This window comes from Coptis chinensis, chromosome 8 (genome assembly GCF_015680905.1).
Source record: "Coptis chinensis isolate HL-2020 chromosome 8, ASM1568090v1, whole genome shotgun sequence".
In the NCBI taxonomy this organism is placed as follows: domain Eukaryota; kingdom Viridiplantae; phylum Streptophyta; class Magnoliopsida; order Ranunculales; family Ranunculaceae; genus Coptis; species Coptis chinensis.
Window position 1 is genome coordinate 247975 of NC_141463.1, and position 19241 is coordinate 267215.

A 19241-nucleotide genomic window follows, 5' to 3' on the forward strand; every position below is an offset into this window, starting at 1 on the left:
TAGAACTTGCTTTCTTGATATGGTATGCATGATTCCATCCAGGGCTGGCTCTGAGGGATAGGCAGTATAAAATAGCCCACTAAAAAGGGTCCCACTTAGTATGACCAATGCAACACTAGGTCCAATTTCGAGTAAAATGCTTCTACTCAGAGTCAAACTTGGGATGAAATGAACAATGTGTAAGGTTCTAACCAGTAGATCACTCATATTTTGATGCTAAAAGAATCTTAAAATTAGTTATTACTTATAAACAATATACATATGATTTTTTGCTAGATATTTTGAGTTTTACAAAAGCCTGATTTTTAAAACTCGCTTAAGGCCCCCACAATCTCAGAGACGGCCCTGATTCGATCTTAAACGAAAGATGCTTCCCTAAAGAAGTGTTCTAAGAGAATGATGTGGTTTAACATTGACACTACGGAATTAACCATCATAGGCGAAGCATACTACGTTTATGTATGATAATACTTATGAATTTGTTTGCCAAGTATTGTGTAATACCAAGTCATTAAGTACAGTACTTGAGAGACACGCGCAGCTCAACTGGTATGGAGTTACACCGTAGAGACATTCGAGTTACTAAATAAGGTAAGTAGTGAACCCCTTGGTTAGGGGATCGCTGGTTTAAAGTGCCTAGCCTAGCCTCCAGACTAATAGACTATTGGCCGAAACCAGGTTGGACACCATAGTTTTCCTTATTTCCTATAATTCAATTTCACTCTTATTTTGGCAATTCAGCTTTACATAAAAAAATATTTCCTCAAAATGATTCAAAATTCGATCAAATACTCCGAATTTTCTTTTTTAAAGTACATATACAGATTTTATTGATTAACAAGGAAATAACTTGAGTAATTATTTTTCTCTACTTATGAGTTATGATAGAACTGTAATAATAGGAATGTCTCTGTTTTCAATAATTACACATTCATATTCACAATGAGTCAATGATGGATGCCTGAAAATGTAAATGATGAATACTTGAAAATTTTAGCACACCTATAGTTAAGTAATTAACTACAATGAAATGGTATCACTGAATGTAAGTATAAGCACATGCCCATATATACACACACTAACTTTTACCAGTTGTCCTTGTATCATCCATGGAAGGACTCTAAAAGCTAAATCCAAAGCTAAATCTTAGATGCAGGTCACAGCCCTTGCCACCCTAGCTTGAATGAAATTATATAGGAAAACCAAGGGGAAAGAAAAAAAAGTAGAGACTGTTATTTGAAAAAAGTTCAAAAAACTTCCAAACAAGAACTAACAGACACATCACATAACTCAAATACTTTTTCCTATCTCCCTCACTTCTCCTAACTTAGAACAGATAGAGCAGCGAAAAAGAAAGTGAATATAAAACTCTCACTTGCTTTGGAGAATGGGAGTAAAGAAGCAAAGCATGGACTCAACTCTCAAAGCTAAAGAGTGTGTGTGAGTGAGTGAGTAGTACTTAGTAGAAGCACTGAGTAGAATATTGCTGTACTCTGCTTACTTCCCACTATACACAAAAACTGAAACCTGAACACATGCTCCTAGAAATCTTCAATCCACCTCCTCCTTCCTCTACCTCATATTCCTATTCATCCCTATCTCATTATCTCTAGCATTCTGTGCTTGTTCTTGTTTACACTCTATACTTTAGATCCCAGTCATTTGTTTGCACTCAAGAAAACAAAAATGATCAAGTTATCAGATTTTTATCATGTTATGACAGCAGTTGTTCCTTTATATGTTGCTATGATCTTAGCTTATGGTTCTGTAAAATGGTGGAAAATTTTCTCTCCTGATCAATGTTCTGGTATCAATAGATTTGTTGCGCTTTTCGCAGTCCCACTTCTTTCTTTCCATTTTATATCTACCAATGATCCTTACACTATGAATTTTCGGTTCATTGCTGCTGATACACTTCAGAAAATTATAATGTTAGTAGTTCTTGGTATTTGGTGTAAAGTGAGTAAAAGGGGTTGTTTAGAATGGACTATTACATTGTTTTCGCTGTCTACACTTCCAAATACACTTGTAATGGGAATCCCATTGCTTAAAGGTATGTATGGAGAATCTTCAGGAAGTTTGATGGTGCAAATAGTGGTGCTTCAATGCATTATTTGGTATACTTTGATGCTGTTTATGTTCGAGTACAGAGGAGCTAAGATGCTTATTACTGAACAGTTCCCTGATACAGCTGGTTCTATTGTTTCTATTACTGTTGATTCTGATGTTGTTTCTTTGGATGGAAGAGATGGTATGTTAGAAACAGAAGCTGAGATTAAGGAAGACGGTAAGCTTCATGTTACTGTAAGGAAGTCAAATGCATCAAGGTCAGAGATCTTTTCAAGAAGATCCCAAGGGTTGTCTTCAAATACACCTAGACCATCTAATCTAACAAATGCAGAGATTTACTCTTTGCAATCATCAAGAAACCCAACACCAAGGGGTTCTAGTTTCAATCACACTGATTTTTACTCAATGGTAGCTGGTGGTCGTGGCTCAAATTTCGGTCCTTCTGATGCTTTTGGACTTACCACGACGTCGAGGGGACCAACACCGAGGCCGTCTAATTATGAAGAAGAGATCAATAATAACAAGTCCAGGTTTCATTATCATGGTGGGCAGGATGGGGGGAGGCATTACCCTGCACCTAACCCTGGTATGTTCTCACCAACTGGTTCAAGAACTATTGCTACTACTACAGCTAAGAAGCCTAATGGACAAGTAGGAAATCAGAAATCTGAAGAAGGAACTAGAGATCTTCACATGTTTGTTTGGAGTTCAAGTGCTTCTCCTGTATCTGATGTGTTCGGGAGTCAAGATTATGGTGTTCAGGATCATTCTGCTAAGGAAGTAAGAGTAGCAGTTTCACCTGGCAAAGGTAAGAAAAGTTAAAAACTAGTGTACTTGGTTCATTCATGGTGTTTATTAGCTTGTATTTGTTATTGATGATTGTCGTTATTTAAATTTGGGCAGTTGAAGGCCACAGAGAGAACCCAGAAGATTACTTAGAGAAAGATGAGTTCAGCTTTGGAAATAGAGCAATGGGTGATAGAGAAATGAATGATGAACCAACTAAGGTTACTGACACTAGAGGCAAAGTAATGCCACCAACAAGTGTAATGACAAGGTTGATTTTGATAATGGTTTGGAGGAAACTCATCAGAAATCCCAACACTTACTCCAGTTTAATTGGTCTCACTTGGTCGCTTGTTTCATTCAGGTTTGTTTAACTCTTTTTCCCACTCAAAGAACAAGAAAACATTCCTTACATTTCTATAATGGTACTTAACAGTGGTAGTCAGTTATTACTACAACTAGTACTACTTTGCTTGTTTGGATTCTCGACTTGTTTTTGTATTTTGATTTCTGACTTGGTTTGGGTTTTTGGGGCTGTTGTTTGTTGCAGGTGGCATGTTCAGATGCCTGTAATAATAGCCAAGTCCATTTCTATATTGTCAGATGCAGGTCTTGGCATGGCAATGTTCAGTCTTGGTCAGTACTAATAAACTCTCTTTCTTTTTACCAAGAATTTCTGTGTAATTTTTTTTGTAATTTCTAGATTAAAGCAGACTAAGCATGTGTGAATCATGATGATGATAAGTGTTGGGTTGATGTGTGATTTCTCTTCTACTTTTAACTTTCTTGCTGATGATAATGATCATGTTGTGTGGTGGGGTTGTGTGGGTGGGTGGGCATGATATGGGCATATGGCAGGTTTGTTCATGGCTTTGCAACCAAGGATCATAGCATGTGGGAATTCTATTGCAACTTTTGCCATGGGCGTGAGATTCCTCACAGGCCCAGCTGTCATGGCTGCGGCTTCCATAGCTGTTGGACTGAGGGGTGTTCTCTTGCACGTAGCCATTGTACAGGTACCGTCGATCTATAGTTCCATCTATAATACTGTATTGCATCCTGACAACATGAACCCAAAAGAAATAAATACGCAAGGTGTCAGATTTGGTTGTTATGGTTGCAATCCAAGTCCTCGTGTATTCTTTTCTTCTTATCTTTATTTAATTCATTTAAACGTCTTGTTGGCATTTGGTCCAGAAGCATTGAAAGTACACGAGGTGTTGTGATGCAACCTTGAAGTTTTGATGTAGACCATTGAATTTGAAACAAATCAATGCGTGGAGATTATGTTCATATATACTTCCTAACATATATTGTTTGTACTTTGGAATAGGCTGCTCTACCACAAGGCATTGTTCCTTTTGTGTTTGCCAAGGAATACAACGTACATCCTGAAATTCTCAGCACGGCGTGAGTATTAAAATAGTTCTTATTCCAATCCCGTTATGTGTACATATTATGCTTGAATTAGATACTCAATACACTTTTTGTGGAATGAATTGCAGTGTAATTTTTGGGATGTTGATCGCATTACCTATCACTCTTGTGTACTACATTTTACTGGGACTATGAGATAGAAATCTTCACTGGGGGATTAAAGTGCGGCCTCATTATACAAGTTCATTCATCTAGGAGGAGCTAGTACCAGAACTGGGATGGGCATTGATGAATAGGCCTTAGACCTATAAGCATGAGCAGAGTTGTGTTTATTAGAGAAATTTGTAAAATTGTGTTTGTAGTCCATATCTTTTTTCCAATTACAAGTTCTTTTCATTATACTCTTTAATAGAATTTATATATTGTGACTGAAGTAACCATAATGATGACAACAAAAAAAATAAAGGTCACGTGGTTAGCAAGGCTTTTGGATGGATGCATAATTCAAAATCTCGATTTCGTTAATGTAGCTGAAAAGTAAAGTAGGCTACTGTCAAAAATCTTTCGTATGTCTCGTATTATATTGGGAGATTTTGCAATAAATAGATGAAAAATGGACTACAATGTAACAAAAAACTTGGAAAAAATATGATTGAGGAGAGACTTGTCGTGTAGGATGTAGTTAAATGGGAACCTTAGCTGATGAGCACGGAGGTGGTGGGGGGGATGGGATGGGGTGGTGAGGTTCTAGAGATGGGACAGGAGAGCTTTAGAATGTAAGTGGGATGGAGAGGGTAGGCCCTCCATTAGGGAAGGAGGTTTGATTTGATTTAGACCAGTTTCGCATATTAGGGGACAACCATCCATCTTTGGTCGCTATCTCATTTACAGTTATTTTCATCACAAAAGGATAAGTGGGATCTTCTGTCCTGTACCTTGCTGTTGTTGAATGTTGATTATTTTTCACCCTACACTCCCATATCATGGTGTCCAATAAGGTTTAAGATCGAGTAGCATTTTATTTTCAGTCTTATTAGCCTAAGTATACTGTCTTATCTTTTTTTTCTTCTTTTGGGCACATAGTGTTTTAATTTAATTTTTAGCTTCCAAGACTACGTTGGGCAAGTAGTTTGGAAGTTAGGCAAATATGTGAGTTGACGAGTACAAGAGTATAGCCTCCTATTTGATCCTCGCCTGTGGCTCTGGCCGCCAAAGAGCACTACTAATCCTTCTCTTTTTTACACAACCTACTAATTAAGTTGATTTTTTAGCTATGTCCTTTTCCCTCACAATCCACATTCTTTGGTTCGGTCAAAACCTTCCAGTAGGCTGATTATATTGTCAAGTTGCTTTGGATTGACTATCTTTTAAAGAGATGAGACCAAACATTTCTTAAGGATGGGGTCTACAAAGTAATGTAGGTGTAGGTAAGTCTCACACTGATGCTGATGTTACTTAACACTCTCCATGCATGTATATCCCACTAATCTAAAGATCAAGCGTAGTTCATTGTATAGATTGATTACTTTGCTCTGCTTCGAACATAAATGGACTGACCTCGCCTTCAAAAAACAAATGCCTAAAACATTCCAAGCAATTATTTATTCGATTTTTATATAAAAAAAAAAATCGAGTATCTAAAGTCTGGCCATTACCAGTTAAAAAAGCCACTCCAAATTTTTATAATCCAGCCAACAACAAAATTTTCATATTCTCAACCAACGGTTAAGACATTATAAAGTTTTCAACCGGACCCCTTTGTCGCAAAGCCAAATTAGATAACAAAAACATGTGCACAGAGAAGGTCCTTTTTGCGCAATTCTCAACCATTAGTGAAGTGATCTTTATGTTGTGATGAACTGATCCATGCATTTGTCGCAGAGCCCAAATAGATAACAAGAAAGATACAAAGAAGTTCCATGGCATTGTAGAGTGGTGTTATTTGATCAATCATTCATGCACATACTTGCGTGAAGCCATAGAGAGGGGGGATGAATAAATAGAGGACAGAATGATATAAAGAGGTGCAATAAGAGAGTTTTTTTGGTGACCAACTTTGTTGGACACACAAAAGCATCCAACTAGCTAGCTAGTGCACATTTTGTATAGGGCATGGAATTAAGATGTGATTCTTAGTTACGTTGGCGAGTTCGCATTGGTTACGAATAAGGGAGATCATCAGTGTAATATCAAGTCGTTTCAAATAATTAATCTCGCAAAAATGATTCACAATTTTTATAATTTTCAATCTTCTAGGACTCAATTTTTTATACAAGTATTATACATTTGGTAAGGATAGAAATCTTGAAATGGAGTGACTTTTTGTTACGTTAAGAGCATTTCCAATGCAAGTGGATATCCCCCTCTTATCATTTTATTCACCTCTTTATGGTTTCAAGATATTTGCCCAATTTTGGTGAATATTTCGTGACTATTTTCCCAAGTCAAAACAAGAAAAAAATCTTCAACCGGGATGTTGGATTTAGAGTTGGAACTTTTGATCGAGATGTTGGATTAACATCCCATCATTATTTTTTTTAAAAAATCGGTTTTTTTCGACGGGATATTTTGTTTCGAAGTTTTTTTTTTTTTTTTTAACTCGGGATGTTTAATAAAACATTTCCAAAGTTCCGCCTCGTCCCTATATCTTTTTGAAAGTTTTACATTCGAGAATGATGGAAAAACATTCCGTCCCGATTATCTTTTATCACCTCTGCATTGGAACCTTACTTGTTTTGAACCAAAAAAAGGTGAAAATTTTCACATCCCCCTCTTTTTCACTTGCATTGGGAATGCTCTAATGAAGATCGCTATGACCTCCAGATCATCTCCCATAAAAACCGTGATTTAAATTATTTGATATAGGCAATCCTTGGACGCTTTTGTGTACACTATAATTTCAAAAGGAAAGAGATCGAAGAGATGTCATTGTTGGGTTTTGTCTTCTAAACTAAACCCAAGTGGAAGAGTAGTAGAAAGAGGGAAGGAGGGGTATGTGGATGTGGAAATGTTTCCCCACTTCCTAGTGTTTGGTCTGCCGTTGCTTGGACAAAGCTTTGTGGGTTGTTCCCGTTTGCATTAGGCGTGCCAGTTAAAGATGCTTGGGTGTGTATGTGTATTTTTGTGCTTGTTTTATTTCTACTTTGGATTCCACTTCTCATCAATTGGTTATAGGAATCCATTGAGAATGCAGCCTTTATAGTTAAAAGTTCAAACTAAACTGTTTTCTATACTTCTACCTGTTCTATGTACTTACACTTCTGCTATACTTGTTTATCTGAATTTCATCAATTTTCCATTGAACTTTTTATCCAACAAAAAGTATAATTTATTTAGTGAACCAAAATGATTCACATGAATAATTGATAGAATACAAATTATATTGATACCCTATATAATGTGCCAAATATTACGACAAATCACGATGTTGTAGCTGTTCAAGTAAACATATCCATTCCCACGAGGGTGCCTGGAGATATGTGTTATTATACGATAAGATCGATAATAATTAAACAATCACGAATTTTGGCCTTATGCCCTCGTTTTCATGATATGTATTCATAATTTATATTTTCCCATAATACCTGGCCAACCTCTTACTAATATATTTTTGTTTCATATAAATTATGAACCCCCCTAAGAACATATAACAAAAGATGCAACTAAAAGGACACTACAGACTCCTTTTCGCAATGTGTAATTGTGTGTGGGCTTGAGGCGCTTAATGTATGAATGCAGATATATAAAAATTGACCATTGTTTGCATGAACTATATGAAAAAAACCAGCAAAATCGCTCCAGTGCTTTTGAGTTTTGAGAACTCAAATTTACCGAGGCCCATTTAGCAGGCTTTTCAGAATTTGAATTTTAAAAATAGTCGTCTACTCCAAATATCCAATGATAGATGATACGTACATAAAAATGGGCCTCCAAGTCTGCTTACAGATATCTATGAGTTCAGACATAGCATGGTTTCATATCCATGTCTTTGCCCCTTCAAACTTCACATATTAGAAAAACTACAGAGGAAGGTAGACAGTAGTGCCTTGTATATTTGTGTTAAAAATACCAAGGGAAAGTTTATTTGAATTTCGTTTTGCACCTTCACAAGTCCACCTTGGCCTTGACACTATATTTGTTAAAAGTTACCAATGGAGACCTACTTTTGTTCTCTGTGCTTCTTCTTTGTAATGTTTCCTTAGTTTCTGCAATGCGGTCCCAGTATGGTTCATCATGCAATTCAGTTCCATAAGATAATTTATTACGCGTTAAGACATGGACGAAGATTAGGGACCATCCAGAACCTTTTTCATTTATTTATTATTTAAAGTTTTTTGTATTTATCAATAAATACATACGTACCTGGAGGTATCGATTACAATTTACAAGTGGGTGCATCTTTCTGAGATGGTCCTTGGCCTTAGCCAATAAAGACCCTGAGCACCACTCCAAAATCACGGCATGGTGGAGCATTTCGAGCTCAGTAAGGGCCCCGGTACCTTTCTGTTTGCATTTTGTGTCGCCTGTACTGTGTATCTCCGGAAGAGGCAAACCTACGAAAACACAACCAAAGCCTTCAAATCACTTTTTGAATTTAATTTTGACACAGTAAAAGTTTTGGTTTTGCACCAAGCACAGCGCTGTGTTTAATTTATACTGTGTAAAATGCCAGTTGTGTAATATACAGCTGACCAAGGATGAATTCCATCTCAATCAAAGTGGTCATGTACTCGATCATGTCTGTGTCGATGTCATTTTCGTCATAAAAGAATTGGAATGTGAAGATTACACAAAATCAAATTAATTATATATAGATTTGAATTGGTATAATACTAGGGAAAAAAAAAAGGTGCCGACTAGCAAAGTCGGTAAAACCTTTGGGTGATGATACCAGAGGTCTGGGCTTTGGGTGATGATACCAGAGGTCTGGGCTCGAACCCCAGCATCAAAGAGTTACTGATCTCATTTAAAACAGGCTTAAAAAAAAAAAAAAAAAAAATGGAATAATCAGAAGACTAGTTCCTAAAACATGGATCAGAGTCTGTGTGAAACGTGATTCAATCAACTAGCAACATTCAATTTCAAATGAAGATATATAAAATGGAATTCTTCTTCTATTTCTTCAATATAAATTTATACATTTGACGCCTTGATCACGGAGATTACTCTCCATAAAATAGATACAATTTCTCACACGTACAGTACATTTCTCTCTTCTGCTAAAATTAGTACTAGTAATAATTCACAAAAGGTAGGAAAAGAAAGGCTTGACAATATAATTTCGGTTCATCATCACCTTTTATAAACAGGCTCTTCGATTATAGTCTCTAACACCGGCCTCCTTGACCTGGACATAGACACAGACAATCTATGCTTTAATTCCACAACTGAAAAATCTTGAACCTCAATCACATCAATTTTTGGGAATTCTGGCAATAGTTCAACGGTTTCCGGCGTTACACGGGCGTCTCCTAGGCCGCTAGGTGGACGTTTAGCAGCTGAATTAGCCGTGACCAATAATATTCCCATGTCTCCAGCAGTCACAATGGAATTCAGTCTCTTCATAGGGAACATAGCATAGACATTACACAGTTCCAAATCTTCATCTGCATTTAGCGCAAGAAATCTTCGTCCAATATGCAATGATTTTGCATTAACTAGAAAATAATGCGGCGTCTCAAACATAAGCTCTGCTGCATTAACAGGCGAATCGAATTGCCGGATTTCTCCGTTAGGTAGTATAACTTTTGTACCTTTGCTATGTGTGCGCGCTTTATTTAAAAGTGTGCATGAAATGTAATTGCCCATGTTGAACAAAAATGAAAAAAAGGTGAAGAAAAGAAAATGTGGTTGGGTTGTTTGCATAAGCTTAAAATTTTTGATTGAAGAGAAGAACTCAAAAGAGAAATGGAAAGGAGAGATTGATTATGTAGCTGCTAAGATTGGTAAACACAGTTGTGATGGTTTGACAAAAATGGGCGGTTGAATGCGCGTATAAGAAAGGTGGCAGAAATAAATAAGGATAAATTAGTTAATTAGTTAAGTACAGTTAGACTTTGTTAAGATGTTGTCTGTTAATATACGTGTGGGGCCTGCACAATTGGGTGAGGTACTTCAAAGAAATTCTTCTTCTAAATTGTCAACTTGAATCACCTTGTCACCTGTTACAAGTTTGAATAACGTGTTTTTCATTCAAATTAGCTAAATTTGTACAAGTTTGAATGAAGATTGAGTTTAATGGTGCTATTTGGGATTATTTAGGATTTACCAAGGGACTTTAACTGATTGTCAATATTGTTATGGACTTGTTTAGAGGATCATGGCTGTATGATACCAAATGCAGCGAAAATGAGCGTGATGGGATCGATTTTAATATCCAATCAAAGCTGATAAAAGTATTAGATTAGCATAACAAACTTGGATAAATGGGTTATACGACTTATACCGTTGTAATATTATATATTTTGTTGGATTAGAGTTGAAGCAACCTCAACTTGCAGTATTAACAATTGGATGATGTAGGGTTGTAAATGGATCCAATTTGATTTATGATCTGACCCTTATGAACTTGTTCATTTTGTGTGAACATCCTAATACAGTATCAGAACTAATTTGTATCCTCTCAACAGTTTTATATCAATTTGCTATTGTTATTGTTTTTCTCTTTTTGGAAGTTTAAAGATTTTGTTCCATGATTCTTTAGTACATTTGTAATTTTGTAGAAATGGAGGTTTGACAGAACAGGCTTGAAGTCAACAGTTATATATATCTAGAGATCATTGGTTCCATACATAAGGTGAATATGTATACAACATTTTCCAATTAGTTTTACCATTTTACCATTTCTTGAACCCTTTGTGCAATGGTCTTAATCGAAAGAGATCACATCCTTTGCAGTTTTATTAATTCAGAAACAAAGAAGAATGTTGAAGTTGGTTAATTAGAAGTCGGATCTGTGAGCTGGATCTGGGAAAAACCCAAAAATCTCATTGCGCAAGGGAGTCCAAGTGTCCAACAGCTCAATCACAGAATGCAGAAGACACTCTAAAATGGTTTGCGGTCAACATGATTGCAGACAGAAGTTTCTTTCCCTTTCTGTTTAGATGAATGCAACTCAGCTTCACCATCTTTTCTTCGAGATCAGATACTTATTTCAATCCTCACAAATAGATAGCAGGAATACACCAAAGGATCCTCACAAAAAGATAGCAGGAATGGACCAAAGGATTGCAGTTAAGAGACCTATTTTGGAGTTCCTCAAAAGACCGCACCAAAATACACAAGATGATTGAATTGCTAGCTAAACACTCTATATGCATTGTTTGATTGTCTTATCTGTGCAATAAAATAGACCTAAGTGACTAACTCCTACCGTTAGCAACCTGCAACTGAAGCGATTCAGGGCTCCAAATGCACTTAACACAACCAACAGTAAGAAAACATTACTGTAAGAGCATAAATTAAAAATGTCAAATAATTTATTTCAAATAATTTATTTGACGAACTGGAAATTTATTTGCGGTACAAGTAGAACAAGGTTACAAGGAAATTTATTTATGGAGTTCACATATGCAAGCAACATGAAAATTAACAAACTCGGACCTACAACCATGTTGATAAGTAGGGATAAGTTCCACAACACAGTTACATTTATAGAACTGGAAGTTGAAACCAGATCATAAATAGAGAAGTCATTTCTTCTTGGCAATGAACAGCCCCCATCTCTGCTCGCCTGATGAGGAACTCCTAACAAGCTTCGACTTCCAACCACCAACAATATCATTATAGTCCTCCTGACAATCGATTCATGAGAAAGAAATAGCAACGAGTACATACCACTGAAAGAAGATAAACACAAAGGAGATGACGTAAAACAACAGGCAGTAAGTAAGCCACTCACTTCAGAAAAATTGCTAACGAAGTCATCCTTGTCCTTTTCAATCCCATCTAATTCCTTCTGCAGAACTTTGACGAACTGGAATATAGTGATTAAAAAAGTGTCAACTTCTGCAGTAAAACAGGTAAGATACAGAACCAAGTACTCAGAAATAAGTCAAATGTAGATTTAAACCTGGTCAGTTCTATCCTCAGCAATAACGTTGTCAAACCCAGCATCCTTGAGCATCTGCAAATACAAAAAGTAACACAAGGAACTCTCAATCAAAAGCATGAACATGATTGCAGTTGATGATCCTTTTACACTTTAATCTATTTGATGATAACTTAATAATATTATTAATATGTTAGGATTAGACTCTTTAGTATGGAATAAATGTTGAAAAATCTAGTATGGAATTGATTGAAAAATCTGAACAACAAAGTTAAAGCATGGAATAAATGTTCTTAGAATAATAAAGGTTGCCACGCACCTTGGCCTCTGAGATGGATTCCATAATATGACACAGAAGAAATGGGCAACTCAACTCAGCTAGACCAAAAAATAACGATTTGGACAGTATTTGTGCACACATCGAGTTTCACATTTAATCTCAATAGATGACTGGCAACTTCTTAATTAACAAATCTTCTTTTGTACAATTCATTAGCTTCATTTAACAGATTATGTAGCACCTACCTGCTTTTCTATTTTTTTTATAGATTCTTAGATCAGTTTTATATCCACTGCATTTCAATGTCTTTCATTTGTTAAGCTGACGGGTTAGCCAATACAACTGATACTTCGAAAGGTGATTAGATTCAACTCTTAAGTTACCTGGCCGTATGCCTTCACATCATGGAGATCATATCCTCGTTGTTTAATGTACTCCCCAAATTCAAGTGATGGAGCTCCAGCACTCCTGCAGTAATCACTGATAAGAACTTTACCTCCTGGCTTCAACCACTTAAAGAAGGTTCTGAATAATTCCGGCTTGTCCTGAAAATATATCAAATAAACTCAAATTAAGGTTGCTGATAGGAATAAGAGGACAGTAGTCAACCCAAAATCTATCTTTCAATAAACTGAAAATAAGCAAATTAAATACTCAATTTCTCTTTTTATAATTTTTTATATATTAATATAGAGGTTGTTTTCTTTTGTTGAATACTTGAATTTAAAGTAAGTTGAGATACCTACAGATGCAAGGAAAAGGAAAAAACATACATCCAATAAATCAAGCCCAACCCCACCTCACTAACAAAACTAAGAATCAAGATGCAAAACAGAGTCCTAGTCAAGGTTCTTACTGATGCTCACATATGACCAAGATATGACTTTGAAACCAAATTCCATAGCCTACATCAATTTTAGGGCTTGACAACTTTGTTCTTTGCTAAGAACACCTCTCACAAAAGAATTCACACAAAGAAAACCTTTCTCTAAACTCAAACTATATTATTCATCAACGCTAACTATGACCAAAGGCCTACAACTCAATCTACAGCTAAAAAACTATGAATTTAGAAATTAGCCTTCTAATTCAAATTTAATAATTTTAATTTTCGGAATTAAATCTAACCCCAAAAATAACCTATGCTAAAAACATCAAAATAAACCTAAACATAGTTAGAAACTTAGAAATAACCCTAAAAATATATGAATCCATATGGAACTAACAAGGGTTTGGAACCATGGATGCATCACTTACAGATAGAAACTTTTAAAAACATAAAATCAGGGAAAATGTTAAATTCTTGTCCCAAACTTGAACTATAACCAATTAAGCAACATCTTTCAAGGCTGAAGGTGATTACTGATCTTTCTGTATAAATCAGCAATGATATCATAACAACTCTTTGAATTTTGACAAATAAGTACATGCAATGATAAATAAGATTTGTATAATGATACTTGACGATCAAAAACATAATACTAAAGGATACTTGCAACATACTCTAAAAATAAAATATAGAGAACAAATAATTTACGTGATTGTACAATGTTTTACTTAATAATTGCACAGATATGTCTGGCCAAATCAAGATATGGTGGTCTTCTACATAGAGACTGTAAAGATTTTCACAGCCAGAAGAAGCCAAGACCAAAAGTTATATTAACATCAATATGTCTTTGTAAAAAAATTGATGGATGGCTTTGAAACAGTTTCACAAGTCACGTTTCGAATAAAGTGAGAGCACTTTGTAGTAAAATACTATACGAGAAAATTTATATTTTATACTAGATGATTGCTGAAGGGTCCTGCAATGTTTTACATATGGCAACCACATTTAACTGCAAACATATTTTGTAGTACAGTTTTACAAGATAAGTCAATCCTAGTAAGAAAAGACAATTATCAGAATTTTCATTAAACGCCGGGGAGTCAAAAAAATGAACCTACTTGTATATGGAGTATAGTGTCACGACTGTAAATCACATCAAAACTGTTGTCAGGGTATGTTTTCTTCGTACAGTCAGCAACCTCAAATTCAACAGAGCATTTACGTCCAATGGCACGTTCAAGAGCGAAAGAAACCATATTCACGGACAAATCAATCCCAATGACATCAACATCAAAGTTTTCAGCCATGTAGAAGTCCCCTCCGCCAATGCCGCAACCAACATCAAGAACTTTCTGGCCAGGCTGAAGATCCAACTTTGCAACAAACTCCTTCGTTGTCTCTGCGCAATATGAAGGTCCACGTAGCACATTTAACAAAAAGACAAAAATCTAAAAAAAACTTTGAACGAAAAGAAATTTCAAAGAATGAGTGCACACTTGATAGTAACACCTATAGCACATTACTACCTCTAACGAGATACCAGAGTTCTTTCAAGTATTAACTATTTACAATCTTCCTAGGTTCTACGACTTTTTTTGCGGAATTGGGATTCCATTTTTTTATGATGTAAAGGTGTAATTTCTTTGTGTGGGGAGTTTGTAAGCTCCTGCCTTAATACCGTGGTAAGCGGGGTTACTTCTATTGTATTCATCTCTCTTTTAAACGTACTAAATCAATCTTTTGCAGAGTAAACCAATAAAAAAGGTTACCCTGTTTTAAAGGATTGAAATTCGAAGACATTGTCTTTAAATGGGGCTCCATTATGTTGTAACATTGATTATAACTCAGATGTATAGTTTACCTTAGTGCCTTGGTTAGGAGATGGCACATAATGAGTGGACTAAGAGGTGGCAACTGGCAACCAGTTGGGATATCCTAGTTACAATTTAGATTCCTATACAGCCCTATGTTGATTGTTACTTGTCTTATTATTTATCATACTTCTTCAAGGAATGGAAGAATATAGTTGGCTTACCGATTCCGCCTGTGCTCACAAAACCTTCTCCAAAGACACGTTCATAACGTAATATACCGCTACATTTATATTGTACATTATCCAAGAAGCGCTGGAATCCCTTATCCTCATCTGTACGGACCTTTTTAAATAACCAACAAATCTGCAATTCAGAAAGAACATATGTATAAGAATACCATATTGCCATTTAGAGAGAGTAGACAAAAATATTTAGGGTCGGGAAATGGATTATAATCCAAAAACTAGTACCTGATTTTGGTTCTTTTTGTTTCTCACATACGCTCCAATACATTTGCAGCTAACCAGAGAGAGTTCAAAGGCATTTCCAGAGTCATCATGTGTCTGACATTCCTTAAAGATCTGCATTCAGATCCAAACTAGGCAATTGAATGTACAATAAAACACGGAAGACAAGAAAACTCAAAAAATAAATGAGGAGCAGGATTAGCAAAGATGATTTAAAAAACTAGTGTATCTAATTCGGCACAACAGGGTGAACGATAAAATAAGCCAACTGAGATGGTCGACGAGGTGAACACTAAGAAAGATTAATCAGTTCTCAAGAAGTGAATAGAAGGCTAGCGGCTAGCCATGGGCTTAGGTATTAAAGTTTATGATGTACTTGTTTCAGTGACCAATATCCAATGTTTTCAAATCGAAGTAGGCCACCAATCAGTGAAGAATATCCCCTGGGCTGACAGGTCAGGCGTGGGTTAGTTTCGATCAAGTTAAAATTAAGAACAAAAATGATGAAAGACCAGAAAAAAAAAGTGGAGAGTTCTTATGCCTTTTTAAAATGCACTTTTTCTTGTGTTTGAACTTTGAATTATGAGAACATTTGGTTCGAAAACTTCTATGCATTTTTTCAGAAGGGTCTTATTGCTTAATTTCTTGTAGAATTATGTAATATATTTTGACAAAAGTTGAACAAGGGTCCCCTCAGAAGTCAGAACATTTAAATTACTAAGCGAAACTTTGATGATATCAGTAGGACAAGGCTGGAAGAAGAGGAACCATGACTTTGACCATGTAAAAACATATCCAAAAGTGCACATAATTCAGCCATTACACTAACATGTATAAGAACAACCAATGAGAAATTATAATAGATCTTATAATTCTTTCAAAAAACAAAGGGTCAAACTTAACCAATAAAGTGAATTACTTAAAAGGACACAGGGCAAACCTTGGTATAATATCTGGGCTCTCGATAGTGTGTTGGGTTGTTCTTTCGCTTGCTATCACCAGATTGGTGGAAACAGGACTCCCTGAAAAATATATAGCCACCAACTTCTAACCAATTGACCATCTTCTCAGCCAGTTTCTCAACCTGCCATCCATGAATATAATCAGATAAGTAACACTCCATGCAGAACTTATTCTTTAAGAAAAACTTTGCACCATCAACAGTTGATGCAAAAGCATTTCTTGATTTTTTTTGTGTGTGTGTGTGTGTGTGTGGAGGGGGGGGGAGGTATTAGGTGGAGATAGGAGAGAGACAGAAAGCAATTGAATGCAACGAAACCTATCCAAAAAAATAAGATTGTCGAGCTAAATCTTGTTCTTAGGCCTCCTGGGGAAGAAATATAAAAATAGAATTTCCTTAGAAAATTTCCAACGAAATAAAATGGAAATGGGGAAGGACTAAGGAGATTCTCAAAAGCTCCCAATCAATTGGAAAAAGGATGCATTGAGAACATCAACCTATAAATGACCTGCCATCAGAAAAGACCTTTACTTCTGAATTATGGTCCTCCTACATATATTAAAAGAAATTCGAGCATCTTACAGCATATGATAAGGCCTCAAAAAAGTGTGAACCTAGGACTCCCATGTCTAATACTGCTTACACCAAACACTTCTTTTCTAGATGAATATACAGGCAGATAAAGTCTGGCACCTCCAAACCATTTGTTTCCATTTTTAATACTGAAACACCATTAAACATTAACTTTCTCTCCTAATATGTGTCAAATTCTCAATGAGATCTATGCTTACCTAACACACCATAACAAAAATTCACTTCATTTTGCTCTCCAATAAAACCAAGTAAAAATACATGTCTACAACTACAAACCAGCAAAACAACTAATTTCTTTGCCTGAGATGAAGACCTAACCTCATGATCAGAAAGATACATTAGCAGCCAATTCGAGAATATTAAATCCACAGATCCTGGTGTAATCTTCAGCTCTGGAGATGTTACGTCAGCACACATAAATTTGGCATTTTTAAAATGACCGTTGGTACATTCATTCTGCAATATTCCAAGGAACCGACTTAAAAACATTATTTCGGAACTCGTTCGTAAGAATCACAAAGTCTGTTTCCAATTTATGGAAATGGATTGAGATCTATACCAAGATTAGATAAGCCCAAACTTACCTTCTTTATCACACTCTCAATGAAGTCCAATGCCAGGACTTGACCTGCCTCCTTAGCCAACTCGCCAGTAAAGCGACCAATACCTGCTCCTAGTTCCAGAACAGACTTTCCTTTGAAAGGTGGGAGCAAAGAAAGCACCTGTGTACATTCACAATTCAGGTTAGAAACTGAGAATGAAATATATAGGAATCAAACATTAGTTTGTTTAAACAAGACCCATCAACGCAAGCTCAGGCTAGTTGTAGCTTTTTAAAGAGGAATCTGGTTAGCCAAAATTAACTCGGCCAAGTTCAGTTCAAAATTTCAATCTTCCATGTTGGATTATCATGTAATTCAGTATCCAGAATAAAAATAGACTTCTGACTACCTGATTGCCACAGCTAAAGGGACTACCAGTAATGCAAGTTGGAATCCTTGACATCTTCACAACTAATTCAACCAGTTATTTCATCACGACCATTACATATTGCTACTACTTATTGTGAATAACTGAATATGGGATGAATGTGTGGGAAGGAGGAATAAAATCCACCATTCTCCAACAAAATGATAGCAAATGATAGTTCAATCTATGTCCTCAAAAGTGATTCTAGGCTCACCACTAGTGCTACAAAGCTCAAGGCCATCTAGGCTCTCTACTAACCAACCCCTACTCTCACACCTTCAATCTAAACATTTTTTCAACCATTAACCAAAATATAAATCCCAAACAAATTTAATCGAAATCACATTGACATTTTACGATCACATTAACAAAAAAAAACAAATCATAAACCATAAAAAAAAAAAAAAAAAAAAAAACAAGCAAAATTCCATAAATATTAAGATCTAACAATAAAATATAGTTATAGAAGGAAAGAAATATAATTACTTCAAAAAAATCAAACATTTATTTGTCTTCAATTAAATTCCTTGTGAAACAGGTCTTCAATCTAAACATTTTTTTCAACCATTAACCAAAATATAAATCCCAAACAAATTATTCCATAAATATTAAGATCTAACAATAAAATAAAATAAATAAATATAATTACTTCAGGTCTCTCTTCTTTATCAAGATCAGAAGCTTTGGAATCAAGCATCATTGCTTCAACAGTCAAATCCACAGAATGCTCAATCCAATAATTCTTCTGTACATCACGTTCTTCTACACCAAATCACAAAACAATAAGGTTCCACAAATATACATTCAAACACAATAACAAGTAACTAAACTAATCAGATCTCTCACCTTGAGTCGACATTGAAAACGAAACGAAATTTTTTGATGAGAGAAATAAAAATGTAGTTTAATGGTTATGATTTTTATTTGATTTAAGATCCTTCAATTGCAATTCTAGCTCTAGAAAAGCTTCTGGATCTACGGTCAAATGCTCTCCCTTTCTGCTGCATTCGCCTAAAAAAATCGCTTCGCTCTCGTTTTTTC

General features: G+C 35.6%; 3 protein-coding genes and 1 long non-coding RNA gene across 5 annotated transcripts; 2 read left to right on the forward strand and 2 right to left on the reverse strand.

Moving 5' to 3' along the window:
• Positions 1-1100: 1100 nt before the first annotated feature.
• On the forward strand, positions 1101-4758 carry LOC147479111 (putative auxin efflux carrier component 1c). Its single transcript, XM_086577587.1, has 6 exons — positions 1101-2878; positions 2974-3220; positions 3407-3492; positions 3715-3872; positions 4190-4266; positions 4362-4758. Exons 1-6 carry the CDS (start codon positions 1687-1689, stop codon positions 4426-4428), a joined length of 1827 nt encoding a protein of 608 aa, XP_086433713.1. The 5' UTR covers positions 1101-1686; the 3' UTR covers positions 4429-4758.
• Positions 4759-9327: 4569 nt separating this feature from the next.
• On the reverse strand, positions 9328-10203 carry LOC147479112 (uncharacterized). Its single transcript, XM_086580561.1, has one exon. It carries the CDS (start codon positions 10096-10098, stop codon positions 9526-9528), a length of 573 nt encoding a protein of 190 aa, XP_086436687.1. The 5' UTR covers positions 10099-10203; the 3' UTR covers positions 9328-9525.
• Positions 10204-10633: 430 nt separating this feature from the next.
• On the forward strand, positions 10634-11602 carry LOC147479113 (uncharacterized). Its single transcript, XR_015203939.1, has 2 exons — positions 10634-11029; positions 11131-11602. It is a non-coding gene; the product is annotated as an uncharacterized LOC147479113 (long non-coding RNA).
• Positions 11603-11693: 91 nt separating this feature from the next.
• PMEAMT (S-adenosyl-L-methionine-dependent methyltransferases superfamily protein) lies at positions 11694-19241 on the reverse strand. Of its 2 annotated transcripts, none has more exons than XM_086576273.1 (12): positions 19047-19241; positions 18850-18962; positions 17816-17953; positions 17550-17687; positions 16617-16760; positions 15680-15790; positions 15431-15572; positions 14514-14794; positions 12947-13108; positions 12305-12358; positions 12134-12208; positions 11694-12026 (listed from the first exon to the last, which is right to left on the reverse strand). In XM_086576273.1, the coding sequence occupies exons 1-12, from the start codon at positions 19057-19059 to the stop codon at positions 11925-11927; spliced, it is 1473 nt and encodes a 490-aa protein (XP_086432399.1). In that variant the 5' UTR covers positions 19060-19241; the 3' UTR covers positions 11694-11924. The 2 variants fall into 2 exon arrangements, with proteins under 2 accessions (XP_086432399.1, XP_086432400.1); XM_086576274.1 differs by having other exon boundaries at positions 18850-18959; positions 19047-19211.

Excerpts from the sequence above, each read along its gene's own strand:
- LOC147479111 (XM_086577587.1), top strand. The coding sequence starts at position 1,687 with ATGATCAAGTTATCAGATTTTTATCATGTTATGACAGCAGTTGTTCCT. Across the intron at positions 2,879-2,973 it reads AGCAGTTTCACCTGGCAAAG|TTGAAGGCCACAGAGAGAAC; the intron begins GTAAGAAAAGTT and ends AAATTTGGGCAG. Across the intron at positions 3,493-3,714 it reads CATGGCAATGTTCAGTCTTG|GTTTGTTCATGGCTTTGCAA; the intron begins GTCAGTACTAAT and ends GGCATATGGCAG.
- LOC147479112 (XM_086580561.1), bottom strand. The coding sequence starts at position 10,098 with ATGCAAACAACCCAACCACATTTTCTTTTCTTCACCTTTTTTTCATTT.
- PMEAMT (XM_086576273.1), bottom strand. Across the intron at positions 15,573-15,679 it reads ACAAAAAGAACCAAAATCAG|ATTTGTTGGTTATTTAAAAA; the intron begins GTACTAGTTTTT and ends TCTGAATTGCAG. Across the intron at positions 14,795-15,430 it reads TGTGAGCACAGGCGGAATCG|AGACAACGAAGGAGTTTGTT; the intron begins GTAAGCCAACTA and ends CATATTGCGCAG.